The sequence below is a fragment of the Papio anubis genome, chromosome 12 (assembly GCF_008728515.1).
Source record: "Papio anubis isolate 15944 chromosome 12, Panubis1.0, whole genome shotgun sequence".
Classification (NCBI taxonomy): domain Eukaryota; kingdom Metazoa; phylum Chordata; class Mammalia; order Primates; family Cercopithecidae; genus Papio; species Papio anubis.
In genome coordinates this window covers 90,462,322-90,489,701 of record NC_044987.1, presented here as the reverse complement: position 1 = coordinate 90,489,701, position 27,380 = coordinate 90,462,322, and the positions used below count along the sequence as shown (strand labels likewise).

Here is a 27,380-nt window from a genome sequence, read left to right as displayed (position 1 = left end):
GGAAAAAAAAGGATTTCAGAAAAAAAAGATTCATGATGAAGAATTTTAAAGAACATTTTTTCCCTTTTAGCAATATCTGTGATTTGGAGAAAAAATCATATTATGTAAAATAATTCAGGAGTATTATATTACCTACCTGATTTTAGTATATGAGTTATTTCATGTGCAGAGTTGTCTTTTAGGATGACATGTTATCATAATAACTGAGAACAAAACGTAACACTTTGGGGATAAAAGACCTTATGAATATGTAAAGTAACATAAAGTTTGAGTAAAACTGAATGGAAACATTATCAAAATGTCAGTGGCAGGATTCTTGATGTATTTTCTCCTGTGTTTAAGATATGTTAATCTTTTCCAGATACCTTGAGAGTTTTAAGTTATTTTTTAAAATCAGGTGATAATTGGTGTAATTTTGTTTCACATATGTTAACAGATTATCCTGGATCCAATAAAAATAGTAGAGAAGGTTTTTGAAGCAACCAAAAATCTATCCCAGATGAAACTTTTAAGACTTTAGCCAATAGCCCTTTAGAGTGCAAATGACATCATCAATTGTATGGTTGGTTGATTTTTGATGTCACATGAAATCCCCTATCAGTGAAAGGCTATAGATTGTGACAGTAAAACCAGTCATGTATAAAAATGCCCTCAAATCAAAGTCTGAGTTTCCTCCCTTTGGTTTTTTTTATTTTTTTATTTATTTATTTTTTATTTATTTATTTTTTTTTTTGGTGACTTGCTATAGCACAAGGTGCAGTACATGAAATTATAGAGAACATTATAATTGAGTAGTGAAATACAATGCATGATACTTAGTAGACTTTAAAGACTGCATAACATTATATCTTCCCAAATCACATGATGCTGGAGATGGGTGCAGAGAGGACCAGTATTTTTCGGAAATGGAGTCCTTCTATTTAGGGCTTTTGGTTCTTGGATTTTAATTTCATCAGATAACCATAAATGCAAGCCACCTTGTCCAGTATTGGTCTTTAGCTTCAAGGATGTTATACACTATTATCCATCATTTTTTTAGGATAATACTGCTAGAGGGTAGTATGATCTAATGGTGAAGATGAGGCTGAAAGCATAGACTAATACTGGATCATCTATCATTTTCATATTTTAAATGTTACAACTTTCTTGTAGGATTAGCAGTACTATGGAAAGCATGGAAATTCATTCCAAAAAGTAGTAAAAGAAGGATAATGAGAGAAACCTGTCACTGGATTTTATAGCCTATAAATAATATTCTTTTCTTTTTCACATCTTCTTTCTCTTTCTTCCCTTCTCATTTCCCCCAATCACCTTCTCCTTTCAATTTCTTCCCTCCTTTTCTTTTCTTCTTTTCATTAATTTTGTTTTCTTTATCTCATTTTCTTTTTCTGTTTCCTTTAGGATTCCTCCTGACCTCCCTGTATTGTCTCTGCCTTCCATTCCCATGATATCCAAAGTTTTGTCCAAATTCCACTGGCATGAGAGGCTTCCTTATGAATAGATAATAGAAATTTCTATAGACTCTCATTTGAATTTACAGTTAAGGGCTGACTTTTAGTAACCTACTATATAAGTTATATAGGATTGTAGAGATTTAGCAGAATGCAATGTGTTTATCAGCTTTTGGTAGATTGTGCTGCATAAGTCAAGGGGCCCAATAGCTGAGTGACTTAAAACAAGTATTCATTTTTTGCTCACCTTACATGTTGGCTACAGGTTGTTTGTGGCTCTCACCAGTATGTCTTTCTCAGTCTGGGATACGGCTTGAAGGAGCAGTTCCTATTGGGACATTACTGTTTCCATGGGGTGGGGTGGGCAGGGGGAAGAGAGCGATGGTAGAACTGCACAATGGTTCTTAAAACTTCTGCTAAGAAGTGGCATATATTACTTCTGTTCATATTTCACTGGCCAAAGCAAATCACATAGGAATTCTGATGTCACATATATGTCGCATATAATACTAATATAATTATTAGTAAAGAATGAACAATAAACAGCTGACTTTGATTGAGTGCCAGATGGTAATATCCAGGTACTAAGTGCTGGAAGGTCTGCCAGAGGAAGTGGGGTTTCTGATGAGTGGACTTGGATATAAAAGAAGAATGAGTTACAAAACTATGGCCTAGGCATCCAGGGACATACACTTTAATTTCAGTGCCAGTATTAATTATCTGAGTATCCTCGGCAAATTAACTTTTCTGGGATGGAATTTCCTCATTTGTGAGATCAGAGTGTTGGGTTAAACATTATCTAACTTATGATACTTCAGAAATGGAAGGGATGTGTGTATATGTGTGCAAGGGGACAGTGAGAAGAGACATTTGGTTAGAGGAGAGGGGTCTGATGGGAATATGAGCCATAAAACCAAGTGGGGATCAGATTAGAAAAGGTCTTAGAATCTTGAGTACCAAGCTCAAGAATCTGAGGGAGCAACTAGGGGGTTTAATACACTTTTCAAGGCGGATTAATTTGGTGGAGGTGGCCTAATGGCATGGAGGGGAAGAGATGGAAACAGGGAGACCACTTAGTAGGTATTTTGTTAATCCAAACTGGGGAGGGGGATGAGGGGATTGAGGGCTAGAACCAAAGTATTACTTAAAAGAAATGAAAGAATGGATAGGACATTTACATATTTAGAAGAGGGATCTGCAAAATATAGCCCTGGAGACAAATCTAGCCTGCAGCTTTTTTTTTTTTTTGTATATAAAGTTTTATTTTAACACAGCCATGCCCATTCATTTACATATTGTCTGTGTCTGCTTTCCAAATACAACTGTAGAGTTATATAATTTTGACGGATACCTTATGGCCTACAAAACCAAAACTATTTACTATGTGACCCTTTTTAAAACAAGTTTGCCAACCCTTTATTTAGAAGAAAGGATTATTTAAATTGAGTAGACAATTTATTACATTGGGACAAATAAGAGAGATATGGGAAACAAAAGTAAAATAGGAATCATTTTAAGTTAACTTGTTTCTATGCATGTAATGCTTGCAAAGGTCTTGGTAAAAGTCAAATGTAATTGAAATGTATATGTAATAGATATACATATAAACTTGAACTAAATAGGTACAGTAGATAATACATATTTAAGTCATATGAGTAATAGTGCACACTGGCTGTCACTAACTTCCCTGAATGCTCTGTAGAAGGGATAGAAACAATGGATTTAACGTCAGAATTAGAATATAGGCTGGGGCAAATACCATATTTTTAGCTGACAGAGAAGTGGATGAGATGTAAGTACAGGGAAGATACTTTTAGAAGGATTTTCCATTTTATCTGTGAACATTGAAATGAGCTGTAGGATCTATACAGCAAATAGTTTGGAATTTCTGTCTTCCTCCTGTGAAATAGTGATAGAGATAGAAAAGATAGACCAAAAAATAAAAAATTAAAACTTGATATGCAGAAAACACCTAGATTTTAAACAGGAAACACTATAAAAATATACCAGTACATTGGCCACTTACTATAGGTTAGACAGTGTGCTCTCCATTTTTTCATCTCATTTAATTATCAATATGTAAAGTCAGTGTTATTCTTCACTTATAGAGAACGATTTTATTACCTGTGCAAAGTCTCCCAGTCAGTAAGCGATGAAGCCAGGATTTTAACCCACGTTTTCAATGTCAATGCTCTATTCAAACTTATTCATAATTCGAAATGGGTCTAATTTGGTTACTTTGAAGAATCACAGAAGAAGTAGATTTCTGTTCTTCATCTCTTTTGGTCACTACCATAATATCAACCAGTGTTTATGAAAGAATCCAGCCTACTAGAGAGAATATAAGTTACATGAAACAGTGAAGAGTCAAAGAATGGTAATGATTCTTAATTTGTAAACTATATGGGTTAAAATGTTAACTACTGCTATTAATAATCCACAAGTGAGGCTCATATGTCTGTCTAAAATATACAGAGTAGAAGTCTAGAAATTTAAAAATCAAGGTTACAGAATCCTTAGCCTTTGGTGTTTCTGGAAAAACTATATGTTTTATTTTGACATTAATATATATTTAAAATATTTTCCAGAACAGAGCATTGTCTTTGAAGTTATATACATTTTAGAAAATTGCATCTATGAAATGTGGGAAAAAGTATTGGAATATTTGGGAGGAAGATAATAGGTTAATTTTAAAGGTCAACAAAATGATAATGAATTTAATATATATATATTGAAAATGTAAATGTTACACATAATAAAATAAAATATTCTAAAAATGAAGATACATGTAGTGAAATGAAATATTTGGTTGTAGGTTACATATATTGGATTATTTAAAGTCCTAGGAGGGTTTTATTTTGTTAAGCAGTTTAAAAGTCCTTTGTAAACTTGTCAAATGTATATGTTTCTTTTCATATCCAGAGATATTTTTCATGCAACAATTGTAAAGGGCTACCTATGCCATAGTGCTGAAGTGAAAATATTAGGCATTTTTTCATAAATAAAAGGAGATGTAGGAATGTGTATCTCTTTCATTGTTTTTACTTCAGGATAGATCTGTACTCAAATTCTTGTATTGAAGTCATTTTCCCCCCATCAAGCTAGGTACTCAAAAATCTAATAGGTGTGACATCAACAATTACTTCTCGCTAACAACTCTTGTAATTTAACCCCTTCAGGTGAGCAGGCTGATTGATGAATTGCAGACAGCTATCAAAAGGAACAGAGGTCATCTCTCTAAACTTGGCCCCCAATTACAGGCTGAGCAGGAGCAATTCTCCTCTTATGTCTACCAACACATTAAAAGCCTTCCAGCAAACACGCTTGTCCCAGGAGGCCTGCAGCTCAAGGTGGGTGTCATTTTGTGCCTCTCATTGTATTCAGCCAGAGCGGAAGCCTTCTGCTCCATTTGAAGACACTTATAACAATGCCACTTAGCTTGAATATTTTTTAATGTTGTCTTCCTCAAACTGGTAATATTACAAGTGGTAATATTATTCAGGAAATAGATTTTAACAGAAAATACCTAGAGGTCTTTGAAATGTGTATTTATAAGCTTTAACTAGTTTTCAATTCAGAAAAGTAATTGTAATGAAGGAATTTAATCATGTGAACATTTGCACGCTTTTCCAAGAAACAAATTTTTCACAATGGTCATGGTATATTTCAGTTTCTAAAAATAACATTTGGAGAAATGGGCAAGCTTTAATAGTTGACAGACAGTGGCAATAGAAATTGAAGGTGAAAGGCCAGGTGACTGATTGATGTTCAAACTACATTTCCAAGGAAAAGGATCTGTATTGGATAAGTGTGACACATATCTGAGTTCACTTGGTAAAATCAATACTTAAGAATATACTGGGAAAAAAGGTGAATTGGTTATTTGTCAGGACAAGATCGCTAAATGTCCTCGACTACTTTGCTATTGCATCTTTGAGAGAGATAAAGAACAACTCATATCTGGCTGAAGTGGTTTTGCTACTAAAAGCTTAGGGAATTTAAATACTTTTGATTTTCATAGCAGACATTCCATGTTAAGTTTGTCAAGTTAATGTTGTCCTATAATTTCATATTCTGCATTTCAAGAGATTGTAGTTAGTAAAATTTGAATTACTCAAAGTATGGCCTATTTCCATTTAAGAAATCATGGTTACTTCATCTCATCATTTCCTTTTGATTATTTTTGTGGGTAAGTGATAACATTAGAAGGAAATGATATTTTCATCAACTTTCATCTCTGCAATTCCTCTTTCTTAGTATTGTTTTATTCTGCAAGTAACATTAGAAACATTATATTTCTATCTATAACATTTCTTTTAATGACATTCCCGTGTGCATTTTGAGTGAGAACATTAGAATGTAAAAACGGACTTTTTGGGAAATGTAATTTCATGTTAAACATGATAATTTATTTCTCATAGTCTGCTAGTCAGCTAAGGGTTTAGGAAGTGATGTTCAAGACATCAAGGTCAAGGGTTTCTATAGTGCAGTAGCATTGTTCTTTTCCAGGTTTTTGACTTGATTATAAATCCATTCTGCAATTTTGCAAAGTACTTGCTATTGATTAAGAGAGAAAAAACCAGGTGAGGGAGAGTGGTTGTTTTCTAGAAGGATGCACTGCTAAGAAAAAAATAAAAAGGGAGGGGGAAGTGTAGTTGCTTTAATGGCATTCATCCTACTCATTTGTATCAGCAACGATTGATATGAACTACAGTGTGACCTGGGGAAAAAAAGTGGGTTTTTTCCCCTCAAGTTCACTGCTTATTTCTGAAGAATTTCTATCACTTATACATATTAGCACATGGGCTGGGTAGCAAATACTTAACTTTAGGATCAGAATTGTCTCTCTCATACATACTCCCTTCTTTGCATTTTACTTTTGTTTTTAATTATTTTTTTAAGTTCTGGGGTACAGATGCAGGATGTGCAGGTTTGGTACATAGGTAAACATGTGCCATAGTGATTTGCTGCACCTATCATCCCATCACTTAGGTATTAAGTCCAGCATGCATTAGCTGTTTTCCGTAATGCTCTACCCCCCACCCAACCTCCCCTGATGGGCCCCAGTGTGTGTTGTTCCTCTCCTTATGTCCATGTGTTCTCATTATTCAGCTCTCACTTATAAGTGAGAATATGCATTGTTTGGTTTTCTGTTCCTCAGTTAGTTTCCTGAGGATAATGACTTCCAGCTTCATCCATATGCCTGCAAAGGACATGATCTCATTCCTTTTCATGGCTGCATAGTATTCCATGTTGTGTACGTACCACATTTTCCTTATCCAGTCTATCATTGGTGCACATGTGGGTTGATTCCATGTCTTTGCTATTATAAATAGTGTTGCAATGAACATACACATGCATGTATCTTTATAACAGAATGATTTATATTCCTTTAGGTATATACCCAGTAATGAGATGCTGGATCAAAAGGTATTTCTAGTTCTAAATCTTTGAGGAATCACCACACTGTCTTCCACAATGGTTGAACTAATTTACATTCCCACCAACAGTGTAAAAGTATTCCTATTTCTTTGCAACCTTGCCAGCATCTGTTTTTTCTTGACTTTTTAATAATCACCATTCTGACTGGCATGAGATGGCATCTCATTGTGGTTTTGATTTGCATTTCTCTGACAATCAGTGATCAGTGATGTTGAGCTTTTTTTCATATGTTTGTTGGCCACATGTACGTCTTTTTGTAGAGAAGTGTCTGTTCATATCCTTTGCCCACTTTTTAATGGGGTTGTTTTTTCTTGCAAATTTGCTTAAGTTTCATGTAAATTGTGGATATTAGACCTTTGTCAGATGGATAGATTGCAAAAATTTTCTCCTATTCTGTAGGTTGTCTGTTTGTGCTGATGATAGTTTCTTTTGCTGTGCAGAAGCTCCTTAGATTAATTAGATCCCATTTGTCAATTTTTGCTTTTGTTGCAATTGCTTTTGGTGATTTCATCAAAAAATCTTTGCCCATGCCTGTATCCTGCTTGGTATTGCCTAGATTTTCTTCTAAGGTTTTTATAGTTTTGGGTTTTATAGTTAAGTCTTTAATCCATCTGAGTTAATTTTTGTATAAGGTGTAAGGAAGGGATCCAGTTTCAATTTCCTCATTTGGTTAGCCAGTTTTTGCAGCACCATTTAGTGAATAGGGAATCTTTTTCCCATTGCTTGTTTTTGTCAAGTTTGTCAAAGATCAGATAGTTGTAGGTGTGTGGCCTTATTTCTGGGTTCTGTATTCTGTTCCATTTGTCTACATGTCTGTTCTTGTACCAGTACCATGCTGTTTTGGTTACTGTAGCCTTGTAGTATAGTTTGAAGTTGGGTAGCGTGATGCCTCCAGCTTTCTTCTTTTTTAGTTAGGATTGTCCTGGGTGTACAAGCTCTTTTTTGGTTCCATATGAATTTTAAAATAGTTTTTTCTAATTCTGTGAAGAACGTCAGTGGTAATTTAATGAGAATAGAATTGAATGTATAAATTACTTTGGGGAGTATGCCTGGTTCAACATATGCAAATCAATAAACATAATTCACCATAGAAACAGAACTAGACAAAAACCACATGATTATCTCAAGAGACACAGAAAATGCCTTTGATAAAATTCAACATCTCTTTATGTTAAAAACTCTCAATAAACTAGGTATTGAAGGAACATACCTCAAAATAATAGGAACCATTTATGACACACCCACAGCCAATATCATACTCAATGGGCGAAAGCTGGAAGCATTCACCTTGAAAACTGGTACAAGACAAGGATGCCTTCTCTCACTACTCTTATTCACTCCCTTTTAATGTGCTTTAAAATAGTTTCCATACCAGCATACAAAAGAGGAAATTTACATATGCAAATAAGCCATGTTGTTGTGTTTGCTTAGATTCACTATGCTGTCTAGTAAAGTAGCCACTAGTCACTTATGGCTACTTAAATTTTAATTTTAATTAAAATTTAATTTAGTTAAAATTTTAAAAAATATATTTTTCTAGTGGTTTCCCAAGACTTCCCTTATTTTAGCACTAAAAAGCCTGCATCCAGCAAACCAAGATGGTTAGTCAACCTAGTCTTTTCTCCAGAATTCTTTCTCCCACATGCCAGGCATTCTCTTTTTATGATTTCTTTTTCCCTATAAAGTACTGAGTTCCATTTGCTTCTGCTTCGTCTCTCCTCAGGTTTCTCCTTTGCAATGTCTAGCTTCTCTCAGAAAATAAGTTCCTCTTCCACATCTCAAGAAACCTGGATATCAGCCCCATCCTCAGGCTTAGAAAAATGATTTTCAATCCTGGCTACATGTTAGATTCTTCTGGAGTTGTTGTGTTTGTTTGTTTGTTTTTAAGATACCATGTTCCCATCCACAGATATTTTGACTTAATTGGTTTCCTGCGCTAAGACTAACTTCTACCAGCTTTCAGGCACTGATTAAGTTTTCAGGAATTTTGTAAGCCAGTTGTTTTATATAGCCATTATTTAAAAATCATATAAATTTACAGTGAAATAGGTCATACACTTCACTTCCTAATTTTAAAATTACATTTTACTATTACCTATTCTCTTGAAGTTATTTAGACCTATTGTGTTTGTTTAATGTATATACACTATATAATGGTGTGTGCTACCGTGCGTTTCTTCCTAAGTTTATTTTCAGTGATGGCTTCTTGTATCTGAAAATTGGCTGTGGTCAGAATAGTTATAAAATAGAAATTGGCAAATACTATAAATGAGGGCTTGATTTCATGTTTTATTGATTGTCTAGACTATGGAGTTGAAATACCACATACTATGGGCCAAATCTGCCTGGTTTTTTTTGGTAAATAAAGTTTTAACGAAATATAGTGACACCTATATGTTTGTGTATTGTCTATGGCTACTTTGATATTATAGCAGAGTGGAGACCATATGACTTGAAAAATCTGAAGTATTCACTATTGGGTCCTTTAAAGAAAAGTTTGTGGATCTGTGGTCTAGATTTAAGTATGTGACAGAAAATATTCACAATGCAGATTAAATTCAAAAGTGCAAAATTTCTGTGTGTTGCATTGTGAATAGCACAAAAATTGAAATATTCTTCCAGTATATGAAAACCATTATCTGATTCAGCAAAGAACTTGCCCTTGTCATTGATTAACAAGAGCAGTCCTACATATGTCTTCTTTGTTTCATTTTTGTCTTATCAACGTGGATGAAAATATTAATCAACATTCAGGTCAGAACCACACTCATTTCTCAGTTGCAACCATAGAATGGATGTGGATACAAGACTTGGCAAAAATCAGTAAAACCACTTTTGAGAATGAATTGGCTATGTGGAATTTACAATAAAGAGTATTAGATATTTTATTATTATCTGCAAATTATGTGCTATGTCGTCCTTGTATCAGCAGAATTTATAATAATCACCCCCTTCCTTAAGCAGGCTGCTAAACATTTACCAGCACATCTTCAGGTGTGGTGCAAGCATCAGCATTTTTTCAAAAGCTCTCGAATGATTTTATTGTATAGGCAGGACTGACAATCATAGCAAGATTACTAAAGCAGCTTTTTAAGCCTAACCAATAGCACCACACAAAGAAATTCTCATTCCAGTTGCCAATTAGCTAAAACTTTTCTCTATACTTTTGTATCAGTAAAATAGGAAAGGCTAGCAGTAAAATCATTTTACTGTGAGAGTGACAAATATCTTAGAATTTGTGATGGTGGTGCTGGGAGTGCTGTATATCCTCTCAGGTGGGGAGAACTTGCTAATTCCAACTGAAGACACATGAAACAAAGGCCGCAGTGTACCATCTTGCATTAGTTCCAGAATCAACTCATATCATTTACCTAGCTAACCTCTAAATTCCCATGGGTGTATATGGAATGGCCTACCTTCCTTTGGACACCATCTCTAATTCAGTTAACTCTGATTCACTGTGGGCAAGGGCCACGTCTTTTCTGATTATGAACAACTTTATCCCACCTTGTGGCATGTACTATCGTAGAGTGTTAAATGACTTATCAATAAACAAATACATTTTCCATTTATAATTGAACTTACTATAACTTACATAGCTCTAGTAAAGCATTTCTCCTGTTTTCTGTTCATTTTAATCTTAGAAAGTATTTGACAAAAAATGAAAGGGGATGATTATCTTTCTAATCTTCTTCATTTTGTGATTTTCATCACTCTGTTACATATATATGTAAGCTCATAGCTCAACTTCAAGAATCAAAATAGTGTAGCCAACATCATCTTCTAGAGCAGTGGTCTCAACCAGGGGCTGGAGGCAGGGTGCAATTCAAAATCCTCTGGGCTGCTTTTTCATATTGTATATGGTGTTCTTAATCTCTTCACTGAGCTTTTCATCCTTATCATGACTTACGTTGATCAGTGAACAATAGCAGCTTTTGGTTCGGTCTCAACATTAGAAAATCACCTCTTAAAAGGACACTATTTTTGTGTTCCATATTGCCTCACTCCCATTTTTGCAATCATGTGACATAATACAGTGACAAGATTAAATGGGCATATAAGATATAAAACTGAGAACAGCCTATGTGTGGATGCTCATTTCTGCCATGGGAAAGTTCTTTGTTTTAAAAAATTGAAACATGACACCATTTGAGGAATTTTAGGAAAGAGTTGTATCACCTGTAATTGCATTGCTCCTAATGATCATTGTCACCTTTCACGTCATTTTCATGTGCACTCGTATGTCCTATATAGTCACAACCACAGTTTATTTGTATTTGGACTCCAGTACATTCTCCTGCCATCAAGTCATAGCACCTTTTAGGTTGAAATTTCTTACTGTTTTTACCATCAGTGGTTACACTCAATGTGCACCATCATCTACAAAGCCCTTCAGGCAACAAGTTAGTAATTTCTTACTATTCTAAACTTTCTCTTACCCCTTATTCCCTGTCACTGCCACTATCCCCAGTCTCTTTGAGAACATCTGCTAGAGCCATGCCTCAGTGACTTCTGCCTTCCTAGTCCTGTTCTTTCCATGCAGCTCCTCCTCCTCTTCATTCCCATGGAAATGTCAGCAATGTTAGCATTTCCCTGGGAGGGCAGGAAAGAAAGGATTGATAGGAAAGGGTATTAGCAAATCTGTAGGGGGATGGTGAGTGGAAAAGCTAGTAGGAAGGTGGGTGATTGTGACAGAGAATTGATGAGCAAGAAGAATGTGTGATGTGTGAGTAGGTGGGGGAAAGCATGGGGGAATGAGAGGAAGATGAGTACAGGCACATCCTTTCACTGGAATTAGTGCATTTCACACACAATTGGTCAGTGATGCTCTGAGAGTTGTTTTCTATTTGCTGCCAGGAGAGGCAGATCCAGTTTCTGTGGAACCTAGAGCTTGTCAAGTTTGGGAGCCAGCTTGGGGTGGGGAGCTCTCTTTGAAATTAGGTCTGAAAGTGAATATTTATTTAGAATGAGAAAGTAAATCGTAACAAATCGATGGAGTGTTGGCAATTCAGGCTCTTTCTTCTGTGTCTTTTTTAGGCAGCTAATCAGAAATACTTACACAGAAGTATTTTATGATTGGTATCTAGCTTCCCCTTCCACCTGTGACAACTTCCAGAACTCTTAGGACCTAGAATGTCTCTAGTCTTCATTACCTTCACTTAAATCCACTCTGACCATGAGCAAGAGAAATATGGTGGGATTTAGTAACCTGGATAATAACAAGATTCATAGCACTCTGATTTGGAGATATTTTTAGGCTATTTTTATATTGTTTATTTTATATTGTTTGTTTTATATCTTCTATTGTAAGTAAATTTAAGCTTTGTTAAAGGGATAATTCAGAGATTTCTTTTTAAAGGATGTCTTCATGCAGCATCTAGTTCATCATCCAGGTTGTATGCATCTAACAATTTTTATTCTGCCAATGACAGAAAGAAAGAAAGAAGATTTTAAATAAATAGTCCAGTAAATCCACATATTATCAAATACCCATTGTCCAAAAGACATTGTACTAGGAACTGTGGGAAGATGCAGAGAAACATAGAACACCTTTTTGGCCCAAGGCCATGATTATTTTCATACAATTAGAAACAATATGACAACACTATGAACAGATTAGCAAAACCAATCTGTTCATCTTCTTACCTTTTTACTACAATTCCATTATTTTAAGTTTCCAGGCCTCTTCATATTTTGAAAATGGGCTAATTTGGTTGGTAACAGAAAATATGTGACTTTCCTATGCATTGAACACTTAAATTTATTCTTTGAGTGGCACAAAAGCACCATGACAGAAGTTGAGATTTGCCTTCTATTTTGTGGTCATTTTTAAAAAAGTTTAAAGTTTCCAATATTCATTTGTATTAATAGAAAGCTTATTTTAATATTTAGGAATCTATGGAACAATTAAATGATAACTGAGGTCAGCTGCACATGAAAATGTGGCAAGATTTTTTTTGGTTGGTGTTTTCACTGTTCTGTGTGCATATTACATTATTTCCATTGTACATTCCTTGATCCTTGTCTTTCTTATTTAACCACTTTTCCCAAACATGTATTTATAACCCCTAGGATGCTCTGTTATGTCACCTAAGTTATTTGAATAAACAATGGGAAACAAATTTAGGATATGGCCTAGGTACAAATAGTAAAACATGCCAACATTTGAAAAGGAATTGTGGTGAGAGTAGCAAAATTGGAATATTCAAGGTTATTGTGATTTCGAGAACATTCACTAAAGGTTGGGCAAAAATGTAATGAAGATGATCAATTTTCGTACGTAGGTTTTACGATAGTAGGCAATATTAGACCACCCATTTTAAAGGTAAGGAAACTGAGATCCTACAAAGACTTTACACATCTCATGTGATAGCTAATTAGTGGCAGGTGCTGAAATCTCTTGACTCTTCTTTGCAGCCCTGTTTTCCATCTTGCCACCACCTTTTCTTCCTCGTGTCCTCATTGTCCCCCTCCTTCTCCTCCTTCTTGTGGATTTTGGGGGGAAAATGCCAGTGTATTCATACTAGCCTATTTTCTGACAGGCATCTGCAGTCAGGTGTAAATCTCTGTAGGAAGATACAATCTTCCTTTTCAAGATCTGCTGAAGAGAAAAACTGCGTCCGTATCAAAATCAGGGAAGAGCAATTGGTCTGGGCATTAGCTCCCATGCAGTGCCTGTTGTAATGAGACAGGCTTTCCCTGTGCAGGCCTGACATCCTAGAAGGTGCCCGGAGAATTGCCAGGTGGGCAGTCAGCGGGGAAAGTCCACAGGCCAGAGCTGTATTACTGTCCCAGCAGTTATTCGGACTAAATGTAACCACTGAACCTTACTGTTGCAGGCACACACTCTCTCTCAGGGAGATTGTCCTTCTCCATAGCAGTTAATTTGTTTTTACCTCTCAATTAGCTTTTTCACAGAGTGTTTGATATGCTCAAGTTGCTGAGATTCCTTTCCTACATATGTTCCCGTCCCCTGGATTACCCACTGACATCTATGTTAGTCTGACTCACCATGAATGTTATCGAGCATAAATTCTTTATTTGAGCAGAATTTCTAGTAAGTGAAAATGGAGTGATGTATTTACACCTACTTAAGATTCTACCTAGTTTTGATAGTGTTTTATGATTAAAAAAAAATGGATTACTTCTTAAAGTATGAATGTTTTATTATAGATAGTAAAATTTTGTACAGCTATTAGTTTCTCAGGATATCCGTTCACTTTAGGGGAAAATTATGTTTACAGGCATATTCGATATAAAGAAATGAAACTGAATGGCAGTAAAAACATATACTCTTTCCAAGGGTAAGAATATGATCTCTAAGGCTGATAATTTGGGGAAAGTTTGATGATTTGCTTTATATTTAATCCTACAATGTTCATTTCTCCTAGTAAAATAAAATTTGAGGGGCACACGACTATGTTTTTCTCATCAAAAAAACACTGACTTTCTATAAAAATAAACATATTGGTGCCAGGAAACTCCAAAAACCTTTATTTACCAAGCTCTTTTTACAAAAGACATCATAGCTACTGACAAGACCCACATGCCTGATATTTTAATCCCAATTAAATATAATTTTAGGCACTAAGTTAATTTAGACAATGTGAAATCCTTGTTGTAATTTTTCTTGAGATATTCTCATTTATAAAGGGCTTATAGAAATTTCTTGGCTTAGGACATGACATGTAAGCAATTTTCCTTTGCCACTGTCTTCTGGAAAGTGTTGAACATTTTCATATATTGAACTTAGAATTGCAACTGGATACAAATTGATTTGTGTGTGTGTGTGTGTGCAGAAACATACGCCTTATTTTGGAAATGTTGTCAGTAGTCACAGAAAACTGGGGTAAGAGTATTTTAAAAAATACTATAAGGAAACAGTGGAAAGTGACTTGAGATACTCACAAGGAAGGAATGTGGGCCCACTCCCAGGGTCACTGTGAAGCTGATGAGGGCCATTTTACAGGGGTCTCCTTTGGCCCTTCCTCTGCTCCAGCCCTCCATTAGGGCTGGCAGATAACCCAGGCTGTTAATACCACCCTTTGTTCAAAACTTGCTCTTAGGAAAAAGACATGCCATACTTTGTTTTGAGCTAAGATAGTAGTTTAGATTTTTTTTTTTCTTTTCTGAAATTGAAGTTCTTTCTTGGAATCTACTACGTAAAATAGATAAAAGTAGGATCTACCCTGTTTGAAACGAGGATAGTGGCTGCTTCCACACAGTCACTCATCAGATCTGATTCCCCATATGAAACCACTGTCACCCAGCCCCCTAATCCCAGCCCTACCCCAGACCTCTGAGGGGTCCCAGGAAGCTGAGATTGAAAATCACAGCCTTAGAGGATCAATAACCAATGAGGCTGAATATGATTTCCCCTCATGCAGCTGTGGCATTTTAATTATGACAAAGGAGTGAATCTCTAACTGAAATTTCAAGTATTGGCAAGTTGGTGGGAGAGATATTTTGAGGTTAGAGTATTTGGGCTCACTCCTAAAATCCTACCCCATAGGCAGCCACCTACTTTACATACTTCAAAATGGTGAGCTCTGCTGTAGCTTACAATGGAATTTTAAAATATCTCTTTCCAAAAAGTTATTTTCTTCGGTATACCTTTTCTGGGCTTAAAAAAAAATTTGATTGTTGGCACAGTTACCATTTAGATTGATGAAGTTTAAGAATTATATAATTTGGCCAGGTGCTGTGGCTCATGCCTGTAATCCCAGCACTTTGGGAGGCAGAGGCGGGTGGATCACCTGAGGTCGGGAGTTCAAGACCAGCCTGACCAACATGGAAAACCCCCGTCTCTTCTAAAAATACAAAATTAGCCAGGGTGGTGGTGCATGCCTGTAATCCCAGCTACGCTGGAGGCTGAGGCAGGGGAATCGCTTGAACCTGGGAGGCGGAGGTTGTGGTGAGCTGAGATCGTGCCATTGCACTCCAGCCTGGGCAGGAAGAGCAAAACTCCGTCTCAAAAAAAAAAAAGAATTATGTAATTTGTTTTCACTTAAGTGCATTTTCATTTCCTGGGACAAAATTTAGTGGCTCTTTACTTGTTAAATAATATTTAAAGATATCTGTATTAGGCATTAAAACACTTTTTCTTATATAGTATATAGCATAAATATATGAATCTTTAATTAAATTTTTGTTGCCAGAATCCCATAATTTTAATATTTTGTTTGTGATTATCACTTTGAATATTAAAATTAGACAAGTTTACTGTTTGATTTATACTATATAATATATTTGAGAAAATATCAAAAATATGGATATTCTAAAAACCATCTTGCAAGTCTATAAAAATGGAAAAAGTAGTTCCTGTATTTTATTTAGTGTACATATAATGTTAATTGAGTTAGAAGTGATTTTCTGTATTTGAAAGTGACTTTGAATTCTGGTTGGATAAATATTTTTTTCATGGCTAATTAGCTGCTTACATAAGAAAAATATTTCACTTTAATTTTTGTGTTCTTTGATTTAGGTAATAACTCAATTGTGTAATATTTTTCTATGCCTTTAAAATTTTTCATTTTAATTTTCATATATTAGAGCTTCTAATATTAGATATAAAAGTAAATTTTATTATCTATAGTTAAAAATGTCATTGGACTTGCATTCTAAAGATTTCCCTGCCCCTTATGAGTAGATGTACCTTGGTGAAGTCACTCAACCTTTCTGAGAGTCACCTGTAAAATCCAGTTGCTTTGAGTATTGAGCTCATATAGGTGACAGTGTGTCTTGCGCTCTGTCCTACTGTGCGTGTGTGGAGTGGATGCTGTGCCACACTGCCCAGATTCCCTCTCAGGACTGAGATACCCATCTCCCCCACTGCCACAGCTATATCCTTCTTAGATAATTGCCCTCAGTGTAAAGGAGCTGCTTCTCCCAAGATTAGGCTCCCACCCTCGGGGCAGCCTGCATCCAACATTTGGTTGGTACACAGATGCAAAGGCATGTCTCCCTTTTCTTGATTCTGAACTACCTTAAGTGCCTTCCCGGTTCTAGAGCTCCCACCAGAGGCATTTGTTGCAACTGTGTCACAGTTCAACTTGCTTTGCCCATCTGCCCATTGTTTCACTCATTCCCTCACCAACGTTGGTCCTGAGAGAGTTCACAGTAAACTTCCTCCAGGCAAATCTTGGTCTCAGAGTCAGTTTCAGGGGTCCCCAGTCCAAGACAACATGTAAGTTAACCTTATATGTTCATTATGTGTTTAATTATGTTCACCTGATATATGCCAGATAGTTTTGTATGGCTATTTTATATTCCTTTCCTTCACCAGACCTCTAGTAATAAATCCTGTTACAGTATGGCCAACCAACTTTGGCAACACACTGCGGTGTCATTTTTCTATTATTGCCTCTTGACAGCATTGCATCCTGAGGCATTTTGAAGCTTAGGTGTTTGGCCTTCTGCTCACGCACAGAAGAGCTTCCTGGGTGGTCTGCCTGGTGGTTATGGAGAGTTTGGGAACCTGCTGTTCCCCCACAGCTAGTTCTTAACCAGACTTATAGCATTAAAGGCCAGATAATAGTACTGAACCAGGCCTTGCACAAGTCCTTAAATAGATGTCATAAGTGATTACAGGAAAGCTCATCAAAGAACCACATTGGCTCATAACTGCCCATTCAGGTCAGCTTTCCCTATATAGTTTAAGTTTCCCTATATAGTTCAAGTCAATGCCTCTACAATCTTCACAGTCAATAAAATGTTTTTAATACTTCGTTGACATTTTTATGCCTTCACAAATACTCCCCATGAACAGTTATATTTACATTGATTTATTTACATCCATAAATGCAAACATAATGTTTCTGAAATATTAACCTACCTACAAATTTTATTTCCCAGTCCTGCTAATAAACAAAGAAGCAAATAGCATAACTCTGACAGAACGACAGAAACTGCCCATTTCTCAGCATGTCAATTGTTAATACTCTGATTTGAGCCACTGTCATCCTGGCTTCGGATTGCTTTGCCTCCTACAGTCTACTCCAAGGCAGCAGCCATAATGATCCTTTTAAAAATGTGTTAATAAGTCAGATCCTTTTACTACATTATTCCAAACTCGGCAATGATTCCCCATTTCATTCTCTACCACTTACCTCTCTGATTTCTTATGTACTTTCTTTCTGCATCACTCCGCTCCAGTCACACCAGCTTCCTTACAATTCCTGGAACATACTGGGTGCGCTCCTGTCTTGCTTCATTGCTCTGTCAGCTCCCTCTGCATGCAGTACTCTTCTCCTAGTTGTCTGTTGGGCTAACTCTTCTACCTCTAAATATTTGCTCAAATGTTTTCTCTCTTTGAGGCTTATCCAGATCACCCGATTCATATAATGACCAGCATATCCATCACACTGCTTGATCCCAGGTCTGTATACCCTGCCCTGCTGTATTTTTTCTCCTTTACATAGCACCACCTTCTAACCCACACAGGGTGCATTTACCATGACGCTAATGAAACTTAAGCTTAGGGCCCCTTCCCTGCATAATTCCTGTAAAATTTGCAAACGTGATATATTTTAACTACAATTGGTTAAACCTATTGTCTCTTTCCACTTCAATTTCTTCTCTTTCATATCCTCTCTTGTACCACATGATTTTGAAATGACTGCACACATTTTTGAGGTATGGCTAAGGAGAAATTGAATTAGGGATACATTGAGTTGGGTGTAGTGTAATCTAGTTAGTGTTTTGCAGTCACTTCTTTATATAGCTCAGTTAATACTAGCCATTTTGGTATGGAAAGAGCTTCCAGGAAGACAGCTACTGCCTGTTGACCTTATAGTGTATGTTTTCTGATTGGTGCACTAGAGTGCTTGGCACCAAATGTATGTGGGTGGGTGGTGGAAGAGAAACATGGTGTGAAATTAACAGGGCCAATTAATTGGTAGAATATTTTTCCACATTTTACAGCTCATATTTTAAAGAAATATGATTGAGGTTTTCCAAAATATGGCATCAATCCTAAAACTTTGAATGAAATGACCAATAAAGTTGTGATGCCAAAATAAACTTCTAATCAAGAATAATTTTTTTTAATTAACCATGCTAGAGATAAGGCTGGATTATCTTTCTGTTCTCTCTTTAGAAAATGTTACGGAATTACTATATGAAGAGGTGATTAAACACAATGAAGTAAAAACATGTGCTTTGGATAGTTAATGAAAATATTTTGTGACTTTTTCTGAATTTTTAATGTTTTTGCTATGTGTCAACTTTTTAAATCTGTGTAAGTTGTTTTCTTATTCTGAGTATTTTGTAACTAGTTTTGCATTTGTAGTTTTGCATTGTTTTTGTTAAAGAAGACCCACCAAATTATATAAACTTCAGGTCTCACAAGATCCAGGTGTACCCTGAATATGCTATATGATTTACTCATTTGTTGTGTTCTGCTTATTGCTTATTGTTGGCCTCTCCCTCTAGTCCAGCACAGGGTAAACATGTTGAGAGCAGGAATCTTAGTTCACTGATGCTTTTTAAGTTCCTGAACAGTGCTTGGTACATAGTAGGCACTCAATAAATATTTGTCAAGTGAATGAATTGACATTGCAATGAAATTTCAGTGTTAATCTAATTTAGTTTAGCTTAAGAAAAGTCAATATTGACATGAAGGAAAGTAAAAAGACTGTGGTGAATAGAAAACACTCTTGAAACTCTGTACTTTGTGTTACTAAGGGCATAGACGTAACTTATTCCTATTCCTAGATGTTTCTTCAGTAGTTGTTAGCTGCTATGTGCATCATTATTTTTTAGGTTCTATGACCTTATTCCTTGGGACCCAAGGCTAGCCTTAGCTGGCTTTCTGCATCATCCCACTCCAAGGGTGAGAATTTAATTTTAGAGCTGTAAGGAGGTGAGGCCATGCAGAGAACCACTGGGAAGCCAATACAGCAGCTGATTTTTCTTAAGCCAAGAATTGGGCAGGAGGAAAATAAAGGTAGACTATTTTTTATTTTCCTATATCTAAGTCAATCATAGAAACTCTCTCTTTAGAGAGCTATCTTTGTTTAAACGTTGGATATGAGAAATAAAAATATTCCTCAGGCAAAGGAGGAATAAGTACATAAATATATTTTTGTATATATATTGCATTTTAAAAATAGGCATATTAATATAGAGCTTATACACTAGGGCTGAGCTTTAAGAAAAACAGAATCTCATAAGATTTCAGTTTGGAGAATTTTTCGGTTTCTGGACACACAGTGAAAACACATTATATGTATGACTAGTGAGGGCAGCCTCCCTTCACTTAAGCATCTAAACTTTTATATAACCACTAAAACATCTCTTTTTTAAAATGCCCTTGTAGGATTTACAGAGGTCATAGCCAATTTTTATTTTTATTTTCGAGAACACTTTTCTGGACATAGAAGGGAAGCCTTATTATCAGTAGTGAAGAAAGTAGTGAGCTAATGAAGGTGTTAGGTGTTGACCAAGACCTCTCTGCTTTCTCAGGTTAGCAGTTAGCACTTGGCACTGCTATTTTCTAGAATATAATTTGCTGCACTCTGACTCCATGTCTAGCAAGTCTCGACAAAGGAACATCAATAAGTTCTCCAAACTGAGCTTTTGTCAACACTAACCTTGCAGAATACATGCCACCTAGAATTGTGACCTTCATTGCTAAATCTCTCTGTTGCTTGAGAGTTTTGAGCCCTGAAGAGATTATGGCTACAGTAAGAGTCTTTTCCCACATTATTTTCCATAGGTTTGCAGGCAAAAGTTGGGATTACAAGGTTCCTTGGAAAAGTAGAGAGATGTTTTTTACTCAGAATTGTATCTTTACTCAGGATTATTACTTAAAAATAGTCCTCAGTGCACCAAGGCTGAAAGCTGTAGGGTCTCGACTGGACTATCAGTAGCTCAATGAATGTCACTGACTGGAATGAAACCTACCATTCTTGACATTACTATTGTTATTTTTCTTTATTTATGACTAAAGGCTGAGGAAGTGTTACTGAAACACATTATTTCTAAAACCAGATTGAGACTAATTAAATACATTTCAAAAACTTTCTCAAAAATATAAAAAAGGTAGTTTTCTTTTCATTTTTAAATAAGTATTCTCCCAAATTATCTTCTCTGGAAATAGCACTAGAAATAAATAAAATGGCTCTGATGATGTGATGGGCATATCAGAGAGGGAAGAAAAGAACTTTTGAGAAAAAAAAAATAAAAAGCAGGGAGTTAAATTATTCATCAGGCCCGTCTCAGCTGCTTCCTTTCTTGCCTGGTGAATGGCACATCCCACATGGATCCTCTGCATGGTCGGAGGGGTGGTGTTCACTCTAGTGAAGCCATCCTGTCGGGACTGGTTTATTCAGATCCTTTTGACCAGAATGTTTGCTAGCATTTTTTTTTCCCCAGCGAGTGTTACATAATGCAATATTATGAATTTTATCTCTGTTCTCAACAACTTGTTGGATATGTGCACTTAAAATGGATGACTTTCATCATACTGTTATGCAATAAATCTGTCAGGTTAAATTTCCTTTTAGTGAGCCAGAAGATGAGCTGAACACTGATGTATTTAAGTATAAACCAAAGATAAATATTCCTCACATTATTTGTGAAGAATAAAATGAGCTAGTGAGATTGCTATTGACTTTTTTTTTTTTGACACTGGCTTCATTTAAGCATCCACTGTGGTCAGTGATTCCTCCTTTAATGTCCACATTTTCTTCTATTATAAGATTGTAGGGTGTGCCAGTCAAATTAGACACTGAAACCAAAAGGAGAAGCAGGAGCCTTTCTTTTCTTTTAGTGCTGTTGATTTCCTCTGCCAGTTACCTACTCACATGTATTTATACAGTCTGTCCTTGCTTTGCACAATTCCCGTGTGCACAATTTTCAGTTGACACGATGCCAAGAAAAAGGACGACTACCTAAATTTATCTATGTGTGTATGAATATATGTATGTATGTGTGCATGTATTTATTTTTATTTTTGAATGTGTTTATTTTTCAGGTATTTGAAAATGGTAAAAACACTGGAGAGATCTCTGTTGGTATCAGGAAAAAAGATCTGGGATCTGATAGCCCAATTCAGACTGACCATATGATGGAAAGAGTAAGTTTACTGACAGTTTACTTATGACTTTAAAGTGTCTTGCAAGTTAATTGCAACTAATGTAGACAATTACATCTTAAAGTTATTTGCAGAAGATCAATGGTTTGTTGATCTGTAAAGACTGATATTGCAAAGATTGACTTCTGAATTTCTTGGGCTTTCAGCGTTAGTATAGTGTTAACTCCTGAACTCCATACCTAACAGTTTCTTAATCTTTTTCATGCTTATATTTGGAATCTGTCTATGCTGGGCCCTGGTTTTGATACATCAGGATTTCCCTCTTGTTTACACTTTTAAAAAAGTGCTATATTCAGTGGAGAGTATGCCCTGGATCTAGGGTATTTCTAAACCCTAGATTCTGAGTAATTAACATGCAGCCTTGGTCTTCTCCCCTGCTCATTAAGAGCAAGTACAGCTAGTTTTGCTTACATCATAGGCACTCTTACGTTTTCCTGTTTTCCAGACAATTGGGATGTTTCTCAGGCAAAACCAACATGTTCAGGGTCTTTATTTTGGGTCTTTGTCTTGCATAAAAGGACACTGAACAGCCTGTTGTTTACAAATTGGGGTTATGCACCCGAGCACACACCAGTGTTTTGGGCTCTCTTGCCTTGCCTTTGCTCTGTAACTTGCTCCCTTTTTCTCCCTTCAGTTCAGCACCCTCAGACTTACCTCTCCTGGTGGTATCCATTACCTGGCTTTTACAACCAATCAAAAAAGTTGTATGTGAATTGGGATGCTGTCATTGGATCATTAGCTGGACCTGGAAGAGAGGAAGAAATACTATGATTAGAGAGAGAAAGATCCAGAACCTTGACTGGTTTCTTTTTACCATAACATACCTGATTATACAAATCACCATGACACAAAGGCCTTCATAGGATTTTCACCTGTCTCCCCGACTTTTTACATTAGAATATTTTACCAGCTTGGGCAACATGGCAAAACCCCATCTCTACAAAAAATTTTAAAATTAGCCTGGCATGGTGGCACATGCCTGTAGTCCCAGCTACTCGGGGGTGAGGTGCGGGGATCACTTGAGCCTGGGATGCCGAGGTTGCATTTAGCTGAGATCACACCACTGCACTCCAGCCTGGGCGACAGAGTGAGATGCTATCTCAAAAAAAAAAAATAAATAAATAAAATAAAGGAAGATATTACTCTATAGAAACTTTTTGTATTGACTTACAGCACACTGAAATTGAGCTGTGCTGTGATTCTGTATGCAATAAATCTGGGGCAAAAACATTAATTAGGGGCATTATAAAGCTCTTTGGGAGAGCCCTTGTTACACCACCCAAGGACAACCACTCCCTTGTGTGGACACATGTCTCAATCACTAGCCCACTAGCCTAAGATGTTTCACATTCTTTTCAGATTCTTGAACAAATTCTTATCCTATATTATCCTATAAAGGCCTGGTGATGATAGCTTTAAAGATAAATGGGTGAAGATTATCACAGTTTTTGGTTGCTACAGCAAAGCCCTAACCAATGACCTAAAGATGAGGGGCACAGAGGCCCTTACCTCCTGTAGACTGTTGAATGCTCATCTTTGAACACCTAAAATGCAGTCTGTCACCAACTTGAGAAAATAGAGATTGCAATGCAACTCCTGTGAAAGTGAATTTGGTTAAGTGGTCAGGTGCTGACATCGCATGTCTACCTCGCATCCCTACCTCGCATCCCTCTTCTTTGTACACACATTTCTTTCCTGGATCAGGCCTTAAATCTTTTGTATCATTCCCCTTTATAAAAAGGTGGTGCCTGTAAAGCAAAATCTCTGTGATTTAAAAAATGATCAGCATAACATGTTTTCTGAAATAATAGCAAAGCAACAAAAATAAGCTCAAGGGCTGAAACAACACAAAAATAAATGTTGGGCTTTAGAAATACAATCTGTAGATTTCAAAATATGTTTGCCATTTCAATGGAAAAATAACCAAGGCAATATAGATTTTTACTGTTCTGACACCTTTGCCTCTTATACACCTAAAGAGGAGAGTAATGATCATTTTTAGTTCAAAGGAATTGGCTATGCTGGATGAGAACTATTAATGCCTTTCTAATGCTCAAGACTAAAAATCTTCAGCTAATGAAAACACTAAATTGGAGATACTATTATGTATCTCTAATTGGAACAAAACCTAATTCTTAGGTCCTATACATGTAGTTTCTGGTCAAGGGAAATATTTGCTCAGTCGAGTTTACAGCCAATCGTGAGACACCTGAGATATATGGCAGACCTGTGACTTTCCCTTCTTTCCTCTAAGCCTCAGCATTTAGCACTTCTCAATATACCCTCAATGGGAATTAATAGAGGAGCAAAAAAGAAAAGAAAATAAAGGACCCTGAACTGCAGTTAGGCCAGAAAAGACCACAGCTACATCCACATCCCTGCAGGGATTACAGATTAACAAGAAATCGAGAAACACAAGAACTGACAAGGGACAGATGAAAAGGAAGCCCGTGACAGAAGGCTGGGGGAAGAGTGATGGATAGGGTGGAGTGCAGAGCAGGGAAGAGCAGAGGCCGAAACACTTAAACAAAGGTGACAGAGGATAATGAAAAATGTCTTTTCAAATACCATATGCAGCACAGTTCTGTTAGATTTACTTTATATTTGAAATTTGCCCTAAATTAGAAATATCTCGATAATTTAGAGACTCTAAATGCAAGATAGAAGCAAACACTGACAATGCTATTATTTTAAATATTAAATGACAGCTTTTCATACTTCACACTTTAATGATGTCTTACTCACAACTTAAAAACATTCATTATTGAAGATGTCCACAAGCTATTTCAGGGTTCCTAATTAAAATGCATCTAGGGAGAGATCTTTCTAACTGAACCAACTTAGGCTAAAAGTGCTTTTAATTTTGGCAATTGTCCTACTATTAGTTACCTGAGATTTGCTGGGGACAGGGAGCTTGGTGATTGTAAAACTTGAACGTGGTCTGGATGGCCCCTAACAAAATGTGTAGCTCAGACAAGAAAAGCATAACCCTTATCAAAGAGGACCGTTACCATGTGTAGAAGCTAAATGCTCTTTCTGTAAGACTGTCACATCTGCTTTCAGTCCCTGTGCCAAAGGGTCAGAGCTCAATCACAAGCCTGTGGCACCCCCTGCTGGTTAAAAGCCCATGCTCATTTTGTTACTTTACACTGAGCTAAACGTTGCTGTCATTTCACACTTCTTTTAACATTCTATATGAATTTAATTATCATTTGTTTGGACTTCATTTGTTACAGAGTAGAGACAGTTTATTACAGATGTTCCCATTTCGGGTTATTTATTCTCTTCTGTCCCCTCTGCACCCCCACCCCCAACCAGTTACTTCTCAAGATTCATCAAAGGCTTCGAGGTTCTTCCATCAACCCACCAGGCCTCAATTTTTCCTCAATGCGGCTTTTTGATGAGAATGGCCAAGAAATTAAGAATCCACTTTTGCTGAAGAATGAGCAAAAAATTTGGGTCTCTTATGGTAGAGCATACAGGTAGGAGCAAAGGATTTGTTTTCTGTCCTCAATCTTTCCAGGGGTGAGCTAATTTGAAAGGGGATTTGAGAAGTCAAGTAGCACCCTTTATGAAAGATTTTTTACTTTGAATTCCAATAAAATTTCAGAGGTGTTTTTGCAAGGCAGTATTGTTTGTGGAATATGACATCTCTTTCTCTTTCTCTGTCTCTCTCTCTCTGTGACTTTCTGTCTTAATGCCTTGTCATAGTTTTTGAAGTCTGCCTGTCAGCACAGCAAGAGGGATTTGTTCATGTCTGAGTAGTCACCTTAATGATAGCAGATGGAAACGCCACGGGGGGCCCAAGCCCATCACACTGTCATTGTCGCACACTGCCCTGACCTGTTTCCACTCCTCTATTTTTTTTGTCCCTTTTTAAAGGAGAAATGGATGGTAATTGAAAAGGATCTTAAGCAAGATTTATGAAGCTGTAGACAACATGATTCCCCACTATCTCTCTATGTTTTCACAAATAAAGTCTTAACCTTTTAAGCACCAATGACAGGACGGCTAAAGATAAATTGGTAAAGCTTATAAGCCCTATCCTATCAAAGTTATATTCCTCAAAAGCACCTTACATTATCCCACAATAATTACTGGTTATTGCTGAGCATTGTGTAAATTTTTGTAGATTGGTAAATTCCTGCATAAAATTATCTGTGTTTCTGAAGAAAGAAAAAGGCTGCAGTATATAGGCAGTGATGAGCTGGGCTGTTGTGTTCAATATCTAGAAAATTTATGCATATTTTGACAGAACACATCCAGATGAACTCTGAAACTGCTTGTCAGGAAACTTAAACACACTTTTCTGCCTATTTTTAATTTTTTTTTAGCTTGTTATCTGTAGAACAGAATAAGGGAAAATAATTTTTCATATAGAGTATAACTGATCATATATTAACTATAATGAAAATAGCATGAATAAACCTAAATCTTAGCAAAACAAGGGCTGTTGGATTTGCTATATATTCAAATAGTTAAAATTTCAAATACTGAAACAAATGTACTCAGAAATCCATCAAGGTTTTGGAGGAAGTTGCTAGAATAAGTTGTGGGTTGCATGTTACAAAATTTTATTTCATCTGTCCCAGTAAAATTAAAATGCTTGATGATTTCTTAGGCTGTGTAATTTAGATAATTAAAAAATCTCTAAGGAATGGTAAGTTTTTGTCCATAGATAAATTTCAAAATACAATTTAATTGCATTATAAGTAGAGTTGTTTTTACAATGATAAAAACTGATGAATTTTAAAGTGGCAAGAATTCTTGAATAATCGAGTAAGCCCTTCCTATTACAAGGATAGGCTTTAATAAAATGTGTCATTATTATTTCTTTTTAATATTATTGTCAAAGTGAAATTAATGACTCACTAATTTTGATACTTTTAATGATGTTTGCTATAATGCAGCGTTTTAATAATATTAAATATTTGTTTTTAGCTAATTGGATCATATTTGTGGAATAACTGGTAAAATGCAAAAAAATCTGAGATATTCTAAAGATCAGCTGAGAATTGTTGTCAGAGAAATTTACCGGTGCATATATTTATTTGTATTTCAGTATGATTTTAACAGTTTAATGTATATTTTTTTTTTTTTTTTTTGGTTTCCAATCCAACATAAAACACCAGGAAACCATTACAGCATTTTGCTACCATGGGAATATTTAAAATGTATATGTCTAAAAAGTTATTGCCATCTAGTTTGAAATATGTTGAGAAAACGTGCAATACATACTAAGTAAATGGTTTTCATTTTCAGTAAGTAATTCTACTGTGTCTAATTTATGTTGATTTGAAGGGGTCAAGCTACTCATTTGTAAAAGATGATTTTTGCCAATGTCCGCTTCTATTTTGAATACTTTATTTTTCCTTCAAATTTTTATTTTG

General features: G+C 36.0%; 1 protein-coding gene across 1 annotated transcript in view; it reads left to right on the top strand.

Annotated features, from left to right (window-relative positions):
- Positions 1–27,380, top strand: part of DCDC1 (doublecortin domain containing 1) — a 508,775-nt gene that overhangs the window by 229,616 nt on the left and 251,779 nt on the right. Inside the window, exons 13-15 of the mRNA XM_021926829.2 lie at positions 4,631–4,801; positions 21,871–21,972; positions 25,309–25,472. Of these exons, the coding sequence (XP_021782521.2) occupies positions 4,631–4,801; positions 21,871–21,972; positions 25,309–25,472 (437 nt within the window). The remainder of the gene's footprint in view (positions 1–4,630; positions 4,802–21,870; positions 21,973–25,308; positions 25,473–27,380) is intronic.